The sequence below is a fragment of the Photinus pyralis genome, unplaced genomic scaffold (assembly GCF_008802855.1).
Source record: "Photinus pyralis isolate 1611_PpyrPB1 unplaced genomic scaffold, Ppyr1.3 Ppyr1.4_LG1, whole genome shotgun sequence".
Lineage (NCBI taxonomy): Eukaryota > Metazoa > Arthropoda > Insecta > Coleoptera > Lampyridae > Photinus > Photinus pyralis.
In genome coordinates, this window is record NW_022170249.1 from 35,320,360 (window position 1) to 35,332,824 (window position 12,465).

The following is a 12,465-nucleotide window of genomic DNA, read 5'->3' on the forward strand; positions in this document are numbered from 1 at the left end:
TCCTTTTCCCCTCACTTTTCCCATATATCTTTCACCCTTGTTTTTACACATCCAACCGCATCTCTTATTCCCATCCCTCTTCTAAATCCGAATTGTCCTTAGGCCACATTTTCTTCCATTATCTTCTCGAGCCTTCTTCACGCTCAAAAATAATTTAGCTGCGTGTCCTACCAGGCTAATTATTCTATGCTCACCACACTTCTTTGCGGCTTTCTTTTTAACCAGAGGTATCATCATGAAATCTTCAGGCCATTCCACTGATTCGTACATTATATATCATTACATAAAGATATTCCGTCTTCCTGAAGACTTTAATATCTCTACTGGAATTCCATCTAGCCTCGTAGTTTTACCTGATTTAATATCCATCGACTTATCTATTTTTAGTATTTTCCATTCCTGTCTTTGCTACAAAACACTCTTGATAATCTATCCCAGGTAAATTGTTATCCTGTTGTAAATAATATCGTGTCTTTCCAGCCTATCAAGCTTTTCTCTTTCATTACATTGATTTTCCATCTTTTCCGAGCTTCATCGGTTTCTTTTCTCAACTCCATATTTAGCCTCCGATATTGTCTTCTTCCTCCTTCGGTATTATTGCTTTTAGTGCACTTTCACTTTAAAAAAATAAAAAGTGCACTTTTTCGCTCTTGATGTCTGTATGTGTCTGTCTGTCTGAGTCACAAAGGCTCCGGAACTACACCACTTACAGACTGATTTCCTGATTTATCAAAGGTTTCTTTGACCTTATTCCCTTTGATTCCCGCTTTGATTATTTCCGCCTTAATTCTGTTCCACTTACACTCTACGTCTTCCTCGACTTGTGGCGACTTTAGATTCATTATTTCTTAATCCATTCTTGTCCAAAAGCTTTAATTTGTCCCATGAGTCATAGTTTAATAGTCTAATGAACCAAAAGTACTTAAAAAAATGTGTAATTGTAAATGAATTGCATCAGTTTTGAACGAAGAACGCTTCTGAGTAGAATATCTACGACTTGGAGTGTGGTACGTTATCCTTAATCGATACTTCAGCTTAGTACCAGCTAAGGCGAGGCATTAATTACATTAATTAATTTACAGTATGATAAAGCTAGGTGTGCGAGCTAGAGTATCAGAAAGCTACTTTCCAAACACGCGACTTCGCTTTTGGTCCTGACGCGGTATCCATTACCAATAAAATCTATAATAAAAAAACAACAAAATTTATCTTTAAATTGCTGGCTTATTACATTAAATAAATTGCTAGTCGGGATATTTATAGCAATTGTTAGAAAAGCTCGGAGATTCCGTTCAGTTGCGCAATATCTGCGAAAGCGAACCTGTACGATTTGTGCATCTAATCAAAAGTGAACCATTAGCGAAACGTAAGTCAAAATTGTCACGACAAATTATTAATTTCACTGAGTGGTATTTAAATTCTTTCATTTCGGTTAAATGGTGATTTTCGTTCTAATTTGAAATGCGCGTAGGAGGTAAGTCTCCGGTAAATTGGTTTTTGGTACGATGTCAGCGTCAGCGGCTTTACTCCACGTCTCCACGTGTTCATAGGAAAACTGAACTGATGAGGGTAATTGTGCTATCGAAACGCGTACGTTTGGTAATACAGCTGTTACCTCTGGTTTTGTGTCCTATTATTCAGTGTTTGGCCAATCTGAAGCCTTTAACTATTTTATTCATCGACTAAATAAAGCGCTTTAGATCTTAATTTATAAACAGTCACATTTAAAGTGGGGCATTAAATGTCAAAATACTGAGCATCATAACTGTCTACTTTAACGTAAGTGAAAAATGCAAATTGGGATTTAAAATAGCAGATAAGTCTAAAATTATCTATGTAAATATGAAACCGAGCATTCCAATTTCAGATGGAAATTGAAAGTTAAAAAACTTTTCAAGTATGTCAGGTATTTTAGGTATTTGTGTGTGTGTCAGAACCCTCAAAAATGGAACAAAATAAATGTCCGTTTTCAATTTAAAATCTTGAGCTATACTATTAGATTTAGGACTTATTTTAAACAATGACAATGGAAATTGGAATCCAAGCGAATTAAATTTGGTTGCTGAAATTTGAGGTGTGAGATGTAAAAATAATTACCGCTATTGATCAATTCTAAATTGAAAGCTATTGAGCTTTCTCGTTAAAGTTCTTCTGAGTAAAAATCGAGGCCTACGGCTTGCAATTTCATTCTAGAAATTTCAGGGGTGTTTTTCCCTACATTGAAGGGGGCGTCTGCCCAAACGCTGCACTTGAAAACGTCTGCCCTAACATAATATATGAAAACTAAGGGAAAATTTGCATTTCTTGATATAAATATTTTCCGTGGCCCTTATGGTTTAGTTGATGGCTAAAATAGCGCATGAGGGCGATACATGGCTAATTTCGTCTTCAACGGTTATCCAAGCAGGACAAATGGACACTTTTTAATTCCCCAAACAGTCTGCATTTTTATTTCACTTGCACTTTAACGGGATTCGGTTGGAGTTGGGAACGGGAACCTGTTTTGGAGTAATTTCCATCGGTTATCTAGTTTCTGTTGCCAAAGTGCATAGTCCAAACCTTTCTGCCTTAATATTTCATACGCATAACGTTTCCCCAAAAATGGAGAACTACATCTTATTTGTAAGTCAGGCCCGAAATTTTAATCTTCAAATTCAGTTTAGATGAAATTTATAATTTACAGGTTTTCTAAGCTTCAATATTTCTGTTTGAAACCTAAAACTTTGGTTTGCTATTGATTCTATAAAAATTAAACAGTTTGAGCTCAATCCTGTCCCATACCTCAAGAAACATCCCAAATAATAAAAATCTTTATGAAATCTTCTGATGAGGGATGGATCTTCTTACCTAAAACCTATGATTTTCTATATGAATGTTGCTACCAAAGAATTAGAATCAATTTTATAAAAAATATCGTTATATTCATATGTGCATGTTTATCTTAGTCAAAAGTTTGTTTTTTTTCGCACAATCATCACAATCGAAACCACTGGTTTGTGTGTCTAGTGTGTCACAGTTGTTAGTAATGAAACACAATGTAAAGTGAGTAAATACTTGTTTAATTTCCATTGCTTCTTGAATCAGTGCTGCAGTTTTAATCCCTTGAATTGCTCCTTTGTAGTAAAATTTTAGCCCAGCGACTGACACAACTGATTATAAAATGACGCAAAAGGAAAAAGAAGCCAATGGTAGTTACAAACGTAATTTAATTAGTGTGTCGCCAGTGTCGAGTGAAATTAGTCCACCAAAACCCGATTTTTTTACGCATTTGAAACGATACTGCATCCACTACTGTGAGTCGACCACAGTTCATGGAGTTAAATACGTAGGAGAGCGAGGCCGTCACGTTTTGGAAAAGTTAGCATGGACTGCGGTAGTCTTCGTCGTTTGCGTGTTTTGCATTATGCTGATACACAAGACTTATCAAAAATGGCAACTCTCGCCGGTGATCGTAACTTTCGCCAGTCAAGAGACGCCCATTTCGCAAATACCATTTCCGGCCGTCACGCTTTGCCCCGAGGCGAAATTCGATCCGGAAGTCTTCAACTTTACCCACGCGATGCTGATGGAGCAGAGCGGCTTGAAGCTGAACAAGCAAGAGTAGTTGTCGGCAATTAGCCCTCATTTAGGTTAATTGGGGTTATTTCAGTAAAGAGTACCTGCAACTGTCCTATTTGGTTTGCAGCAGTGCGATGGACTACATTGACTTGTTTAATACGACACTATGGAATACAACCTGTTCTCCAGAAGCGATCGATAAATTAGGTGATGAGGTAAGTAGAGGGAAAGTTTTGTAATGTGAGGATCCGAGTTTATTGTAGATGCTGCCTTATTTTGACGTGCTGGGAATGACAACTGTTAAGTGGATAGGAAAATCATTGAACTTAAACGAGTCTCTAGGAATAAGTGTCACATCTGAGGGCTTTTGTTATACATTCAATATGCTACCTTATGAAGAGATTCTTAGATACAGGTAATCATCACTTTGACCTGTATTTAAAAAATATATTTGTAACTTGTAAGAAACTCAAGAGACAAAATAGAAACTAAATAAGCAAGGGTGAATTTTAAAATGATTTAAATGGAAATTTTTCTGAATTCATAACTTCTCCAGAGCCTTTTGGAAAACTGATGAAGGATTTTTCAAATATTTATCTAGTATGTCAATGGATTATTCAAAGAGATTCCCAGAGACCCACTCAGAGAATTTGGAATATTTTTCAAAATTCTGTCAATAATATTCTTCACAAAGTTTTTGTGAATTCATGTGAGACAAATTTTTCAAAAATTGCTTAGACCTCTATGAATCTTGGGAAAATCTATGAAGCAGGTTGAAAAGCGAATCTTATTAGGACCCTTTAAAGTATCTATGAAGAATTATTGAGAATAAAATCATAGAGACTTTGTGGGATTCTGAATAATCTCTAAAGAACATTTGAAGGAACCTGTCATGTAATATATAAAATTTTAAGGAGGATATTTTATAGTACGAGTTTTTTTGGAAATTGGATGACAAATAAATAAAATGTTAGGGTGCACATTTTTACAGAAATTCTCACGCACACTTGAAGATTCTCTTAAATCTGTTAGCGAAACGTGCAGATAGAATATTTTAATTTCAATGTTGACATTAAGAGTGGGAAGTTGCAGTGTATGCAGTTTGATAGGTGGACACCTCCCCCCTCGTCCGTGTTAGCACCGATTCTTTGGTTGTAGCACTATGATTTGCTAAGCTCCATCTTACAGTGACAACTTTAACAACTCAATGAAACCCAAAAATAAAAGTCGAAAGTGGTCGCTCGAAGAAGGTTATCCTCCAGGCGAAACCTTCGACGCATTTCCAAGGAGAACCTTTATGCCAGGACTCGATGGTGGTTTAACCATTGACAACATCTACGTCAACAACAGCCACCTGGACTACCTTTGCGGAGAATCTTTGCAGGGATTCAAAGTGCGTGTCTGATTTCTATAGATCAACCCAATCCCCTATGTTTTACAGGTAGCCCTACACCATCCCAGCGAATTCCCTAGCATGGACAGGCATTTTCGACTACCTTTAAACCAGGCGGTGGTGGTTGCAATTAAGCCGCAAATGATCACGGTGTCGCCGCAATTGTGGAACTACTCCCCCAAGGATAGGAGGTGTTATTTTGCAAATGAGAGATATTTGGAGAGTTACAAGATGTACACGCAGCAGAATTGTCTTCAGGAGTGCGTGGCCAATTACACTTTCGCTCAGTGTAAATGCATTCCATTTTATTACGCCTGTAAGTGTGATCACCACCAGGTTGTTTCTAAGCCGTTGGATTTTTAGCGCCAGAGGAAAAGATTACCATTTGTGGACCTGCCAACAATGAGTGCGTGAGGCAAAGCAAATGTAAGCCTTTTCGTGCTCATTGGCAAGAATTTGAATTATATGCTTTTTAGTAAAATACTTGGAAATCGAAAGTAGCAATGGTAAAGAAAGCGAACAGTGCGACTGTTTACCTCTATGCACTTCTTTGTCGTATGAAGTTGAAACCTCCCAAACAGATTGGAGTTGGCATAACGTATTGAACATCTTAAACCATGTCAAAGGGCTGAACAGGATAAGGACTGATTTGGACCCAAAACGGTAGAGCTGCTTAAGACCAGCGGGCGACTAACTTCACCTTTATTTCAGGGCACACTTTTCAAAATTGACAGTTTACTACAAAGACCTGCAGTTCATGACTTGCGTGAGAAATGAGCTGTACGGCCTCGTCGACTTCTTTTCAAATATGGGCGGGCTCACGGGGTTATTTATAGGCTTCTCCGTCGTCTCTGCAATTGAAATTGTGTACTTTTGCACCCTTCGAATTTGGGGTAACATCAGAAAGTACGGGCAAAACGCGTGGTCGGGGGAACCGGCTACTTAGATTAAGATCACAATATTGTGTCACATTTTCCTGCAATAAACACTACCCGCAACCGATTTCGTATTATTTCCAACCCTGATCACTTGGAAACTTTTTCTGTCTAATTAAATGATATTTTGCAGATCGGTCACTGAGATGGGGGACCTGGCAACCCACAGAAATGTCAGCGTGGACCAAATCGCGCCAAATCCTCGCAGGAGACATGCTAGAAATGCCAAATTTTACTTCTCCCAATACTGCGGAGCGACAAGCATCCATGGAATGCAGTATTTAGGCGAGCGTGGTCGATATGCGATTGAAAAGTAATACACTTTAGTAGCTTAAGGACCGCTTGTGCCATTTTCTCGACTGACCAAAATAATAGTTACTTATTATATAAGACGATAAAGGGATATTTTAACCCTTGAGTGAATGAGGTTAATTCGCGAGATGGTTAGTTTTCCTTTATCGTCGTGTATAATATAAAACTTTATTTTATAGCAAAAGACAGATAAATCATTGTAAAGCTTCTGAAAGTTCTGAATTTAATTCAGACGTCAAAAATAGCAAGCTTAGTTTCTGCTGTCGTGTTCCTTTCCATAGAATCAGCATTGTCATTATGTTCTTAACGTCATTTAATATGGTGCTCCGCGTTCCATTTGAAGTAAGAATGACAGATGCCATTAGAATTTATAATCAGCTGTTTCACTTTATCTACCCTCACGGTTAAAGAGCCTATTCATTCAAACATATTACAATGTCAATTTAACACTTGCTACAAAATAAAATAAAATAATTGAGCTCATTCGCCAAGAAATAAAGAGTTTAATGATTTACTATAGTTATGACTGAACTATGGGGATTAAAACCGCGTAAATAATTGATTACCAAAATGGAATATTGAACACAAACATAAAACAAAAAGATTATTATATATAAACTTATTTTCCTAATAAAAACAATGTTCTGGAAATAATTCCTTATAAAAGTCCATTCCTAAAGATTCGGTAGGTATATTATTTTTTCTTATACGTGCATCTATTGCCATATGATCAGAAGACATTTTGGATTACTAGTTACGGAAGTGAGTGAAAAATTGTCTCATTCCTAAAAATTCGGTATATTAAGACATACTTTTTATAAACCTCCACGTATTGCCATATTAGCAATGGTCAAGAGTAAATTTTGGATTTTTTAACTACAGACAGCGAAAACTGCCTTATTTTTTAACTTGGGTGTATTCAGGCAAATTTTTTGGGAAATTTTTCGAAAGATAAAAATCCTCTTATGTGATCGTTTTGATCATCCGCCTTTCCGTTTGTTCCTCGTCTAAGTCGAGAACGAAAAGAGACAGCGATGTCAAAAGTTAAACCTTGATCAATCGATTTCGACGAGTTCAAGGATCAGTATTATTCAATATGAGCCGAATTTCCGAATGAGAATGTGAACGCAACCGACTATTTTAGCAGGTTCTCGAACAAACAAGATTACGTCATATCCGCCTTACCGCCAATTACTAATCTTTCATGGCGCCTCGGTGTCTATCGAGATTTCTGGAATGTTCGCTACAATATGTTGACCGTCGACAACATTGTGGGATGGAAGGTTAAAATTTTAAATTTGGATATATCTCGCGGACGTAATGTTGGAAAAAGGTACTCGCAAGGGGAAAATGGTATATCTCGCCAAGATGACTCTGTCGGTGGGCGCTAACATTTCAAATGTGGATAGATCTCCACAAAATGCATTTACCTGTGGGCTTAAAGCTTCAAATTCATATATAGAAGTATCTAAATGTTTGAATACTGTAGTTCAAGTATTTGAACCAAAGTTGGACTAGAATAACAAAATAAAGTAATCGAAATTTTAATTTTCTTCGCAGCGACCGGCGCAAAAAACCTGGATACTGGCACAAATCGGCGCAAAATAAGCACAAAACTATAGCATTAGTGTCACGTCGATACGAGCATGGTGGTGTCTAGCATTGTAACGGTGCACAAAATAGACACAGAACTATGACATACGTTTCAAGTCACTCCGATTGTGAGGGCTAAGTTGGCATCCCCTTTAGAAATTTTGAATTACTCCGAAATTACACAAATCAGCACAAAAAAGCTCCAAACGATAGAATTAGTGCCATTTGGATACGAGAATGATGGTGTTAAAACAACTGATTTTATCGTAAACGAGAGGAGCATAAAATTTGGAGATCGGCACACAAATTAGCATAAAATGAGTACAATATTTTGGCGCGGTAACTAATTGGGGTGGCGATTCAGGGGTGCTAATTTAAACCAGACCTATAAATATTTTATGGTCGTCAAGAAAACCTGTCAAGTTTATGTTAATGTCAAGCCGTGTCCTCTACCACTACTCACATTTACTATAAAGACTATCTATGGACAATTTGACGAAGAGAGACCAATCATGTGAAAATCGGTTAACCTAAATCGAAGTTATTTTCATTGCTTTAAAGAGACTCCACCCCTGATATTTTATGATGCAAAATTCATACAAGATTGCGATGCATGCATTTTTATGCAGGTTGATTTCTCTTGGTCTCTCTTATTAACAAAATCTTTTTCCCCAAGCTATTCAGTTGCCGGCTCCATACATATATGGCCTGTGAACTATATTAATAGGACACCCTGTACATCTATAACCATATGAGCAGTACGCAAGATCAAATGTTGGATTTCTTAGCATCTCTTAAAAAATTTCGACGCATTTAGACGGATTTTTGTATTTGTCCAACTATTTCTCCATTAGCAAGACAAGTGCAAATTTTGGTCTATTTAAATTACCGAAAAAATCGAAAAAGGGTCACGTCCTTAAAGTTGGTATAATGAACCTCATTCTAAAAATTGGCATGTGAAATAAAAATTAGTTTTTTAATCTACCACCAGAAAATGGCACAGTTGTCACCAGTCGGAAAAAAAGTGAAAGGGAAAGCTCTCCTCAAGCTACTCACCGTAAATTGAAAAAGTGCTCCAACAATTTTCTTTCAGAATTGTTTGGTTCTTAATCATTCTCACAGTAGCCACCTGCAGCACAATCCTGGTATTGAAAACGTATAGAAAATGGGTAACCTCGCCTGTGATCGTATCTTTTGCAACCTCCGAAAATTCGATAAGTGAAATTCCTTTTCCCGCCGTCACAATCTGCCCGGTAGTCAAATCCAACGTGGAGACGTTTAACTTTACAGACGCGTACCTCAAAAAAATACTCGGAACTGAGCTGCCACCATTTGAGTAAGTGCTTGAAACATTTTTGAAAGCAATTGGAGTAACGTTAGTTAATTAGCGAAGAAGCGTGGAGAAGCCTTTCGTTGATATGTTCAATAGACTTACCGGCGAGTGAAACCGATGACGACCTTTTTGTAAATGACACGGCAGTTGCTATGCTACTAAATGTACATCAGTGAGTAGGGGACCGGCCTTCACTTTTGTTGTTTTAGGTGTTTCCCGAGCTCGACTCTGAAAATATATCTGAACTGAAATGGCGAGGAAAAATTTTAGATCCTAACGAGTATTTCTCTTACACTTTCACCAGTGAAGGTATCTGCTATTCCTTTAATATGCTGGATGCAGGAGATATAATTAAAAATCCTGAGTAAGTAGCGGTGGGGGCGAGGATGGCATGTCAAATTCACTATATATGTAGAGAATACACAATACCAACTGATAGAAAATCGCATAACGTTCGAGAATGGTCACTAGACAAGGGTTATTCTACATCTGATATAGATGACAGTTATCCCATGAGAACATTTGTATCTGGTGCGCTGGGGGGATTCGTATTTGATGCAATGACAACGAAAAGGAAGGACCTAGACTATTTATGCCAGGAATCACTGCAGGGATATAAGGTACCGCGTCTGCAGCCTTTCGTAGAATTAATGGCCCTGCAGTATAGGGAACCGACTTCTATGACTTTGCTAAAGTTCGGCATCTATCCCATATTACAACGAGCTGATCTGATATACTACAAAACAAGATCACATTTCCACTCATTTAATTTGTTCTTGGTTGGAAGGCCAGAAGTGTTTAGTTTTAAAGACTCTAAGCTCACATATGGAAATCGAACTTTACCGAAGTTAGGAAGATTCTGCTGTATTGTTCGCCTAAAGCTAAAGTTTTGCTATCCTAGGACCATTAATTTTACAAGAGACTGTAAATTTGAGTAGGTCGTGCTTCACCATCCAGCGGAATGGCCTAATCTCGATAGACACTTTCGAGTACCACTAAATAGCGCGGTCGATGTGGGTATCAAGCCAAGGGTAACAGGTGTCTCACCTACACTGAGAGATTACGACCCAAAGCGTAGGAAATGCTACTTCACCGAGGAAAGGCAGTTGACATACTTCCGAAAATACACCCAGACCAACTGCCTTCAAGAATGCCTATCGAACTACACGCTGAGAACGTGCGGTTGTTTGGGATTTTACATGCCAAGTAACGAGAATTATTACGCAACAGTTGGTTATTCCAATATTTTTTTGTAGAGGATAGAGACACGCCTATATGCGGACCTGGTAACCTACCCTGCCTTTATCAAAGTAAAAGTAAGTATCGCCTAAACAAGTCTTGGAGGTCAAGCCCTAACAGTTTTTTAAGTCGACTATCTCAAGCACGACCAGGAGGCGTGCTTCTGTCTTCCATCTTGCACATCGCTGGAATACGACATAGAACTCTCTATTATCGACTGGGACTGGCATAGAGCAATTAATGCAATGCGTGCAGTGTCTCATAAAAATTACACTATGGAGTTTGAGAAGTATGACCCGCAATACAATTACGTTCTACCTAACCGTTTAGATTTACAGATTGTACTTAGCGCGACTGTCCATATTCTTTAAAGACATGCAATTTCTGGCATCCGAGCGAAACGAGCTGTACGGTTTCGTCGATTTTCTTTCAAGCATCGGAGGATTGCTGGGATTATTCATAGGAATCTCAATCACCTCCTTTATTGAGGTTATCTACTTTTGTACCCTAAGGCTGTGGTGCAACCTCAAAAAATATGGCCCCGGATATTGGTCGGGCGAACCGGATTTGGTTGACGAGGACGAGCAGAATGGTGCCAAAGTGTTGTGATATTTAATTGAAATAATTGTTCTTAATAGGTCAGCTTGACGTTCCGCATCTGGACGGATCTAAATTTGGATATATGTAATAAACTGTGACCTATTGTTGGATAAAATTCAATTAATTAATTCACTACATTAATAGTTGTCTAATTAGAATAATATTAAGTGCGCGATAAGTCATGAAGATCTGTTTACGAGACTTTTTTGTATAGCTTCATAGTGATCTAGAATTATAATTGTACTTGAGGTGAAATATTACTTCGTGAAAATTGTAAATAAACTACTTACACCAGATTTGGAAGGATTCAAATATTATAGGGATTTCGGAGATTGGAAGAATATTTATTTTGCGATTAGATGAAAAAATAATATTCTATATTTGGGAATAATTTCAATTTAGTCTTGACACGTGGCTGTCGTGACCACAGTAAAATTGTTTGATTGGGGGTAAATACACAAGAGCTTGATTTTAAATCTGATAATTTTATTTTTACACGAAAATTTTGTTGCAATGGAAAAAAACTATAGACAACGAGAGTTTTTTCCAGGAGGCAACAAAATGTGAGTGAATTATATAATTATCCAAGATCGAGTGTATTTTAGAAAGATTAATAAAAGACAGTAAATTTTACAACCACCATATATTTTACGCGTCCCTACTCGCATTTTTATCGCTGATAAAAAGCTACCTAGCTTTTAATCAGATAAAAAATCATCTGATTGGTTAGAATTTGAAACAATCACCAAGCTGATTGGTCGTATATTAATGGAATGAATTAATCATTTTAAAAAACATTTTAATTGCACTTAGAGACTCACAAAGGAGGACTTATATGTCCTCAAGATTTGGGTAAATACTCTCAAGGCTTTTAAAGATTCTTCAGGACTTTCAAAAGCTCTTAAAGGACTACTATGGACAATCTATTGGTGAGAAAACACGGGCCCTAAAATATCAATATAAACTCTTAACGATTTCATGAAAACCTTTAAACACTCCCAAAAGAGCACTCTTGAGACTATTGAAATCTCTTAAAGGGTTTCATAGATTGTAATGGTTTTTATGTCTTACTAACCTATCATAGCACATTTTATATCTGTGATACGCGGGCATAAAGTGGCCACTTTATGCCCTAGGGCATAAAAGTATCACCATAGTAACTCATTTATACGTAATGACAAAACAAACAAATATTTGCAGGTCATTGATAATTAGAAACGTCAATTATTAATTGCCAATACCTACTAAATCACAAGATTGGCCTTATAACAGTTTCTGGAACTTCCTCCTCATTCACAATGAATTGAATTGTTTAAAATTACGTTTGACGATTGGATGGTTTCAATCACATTATCAAATTCGAACCACGCATACTCGATCAAACATAATGAATTATTTTGTAAACGAATTTTGACGAAGAAAACTATTTGTAAGACATAAAATTGTGTATGCACCACGGGCATAAACTGATGTTTATACTCTCGGGCGACTAGAAAGCTCTC

At 37.3% G+C, this 12,465-nt stretch overlaps 2 protein-coding genes across 2 annotated transcripts; both read left to right on the plus strand.

Moving 5' to 3' along the window:
* The first annotated feature begins 1,276 nt into the window (after positions 1-1,276).
* On the plus strand, positions 1,277-11,259 carry LOC116158902 (pickpocket protein 28-like). The gene is made up of 10 exons (XM_031471763.1): positions 1,277-1,366; positions 6,020-6,199; positions 8,885-9,127; positions 9,180-9,288; positions 9,334-9,488; positions 9,540-9,744; positions 10,063-10,330; positions 10,381-10,440; positions 10,493-10,652; positions 10,702-11,259. The coding sequence occupies exons 2-10, from the start codon at positions 6,033-6,035 to the stop codon at positions 10,970-10,972; spliced, it is 1,638 nt and encodes a 545-aa protein (XP_031327623.1). The 5' UTR covers positions 1,277-1,366; positions 6,020-6,032; the 3' UTR covers positions 10,973-11,259.
* On the plus strand, positions 2,848-5,949 carry LOC116158900 (pickpocket protein 28-like). Its single transcript, XM_031471762.1, has 8 exons — positions 2,848-3,600; positions 3,650-3,773; positions 3,822-3,973; positions 4,747-4,951; positions 5,000-5,267; positions 5,315-5,377; positions 5,428-5,614; positions 5,663-5,949. Exons 1-8 carry the CDS (start codon positions 3,161-3,163, stop codon positions 5,895-5,897), a joined length of 1,674 nt encoding a protein of 557 aa, XP_031327622.1. The 5' UTR covers positions 2,848-3,160; the 3' UTR covers positions 5,898-5,949.
* Positions 11,260-12,465: the final 1,206 nt, after the last annotated feature.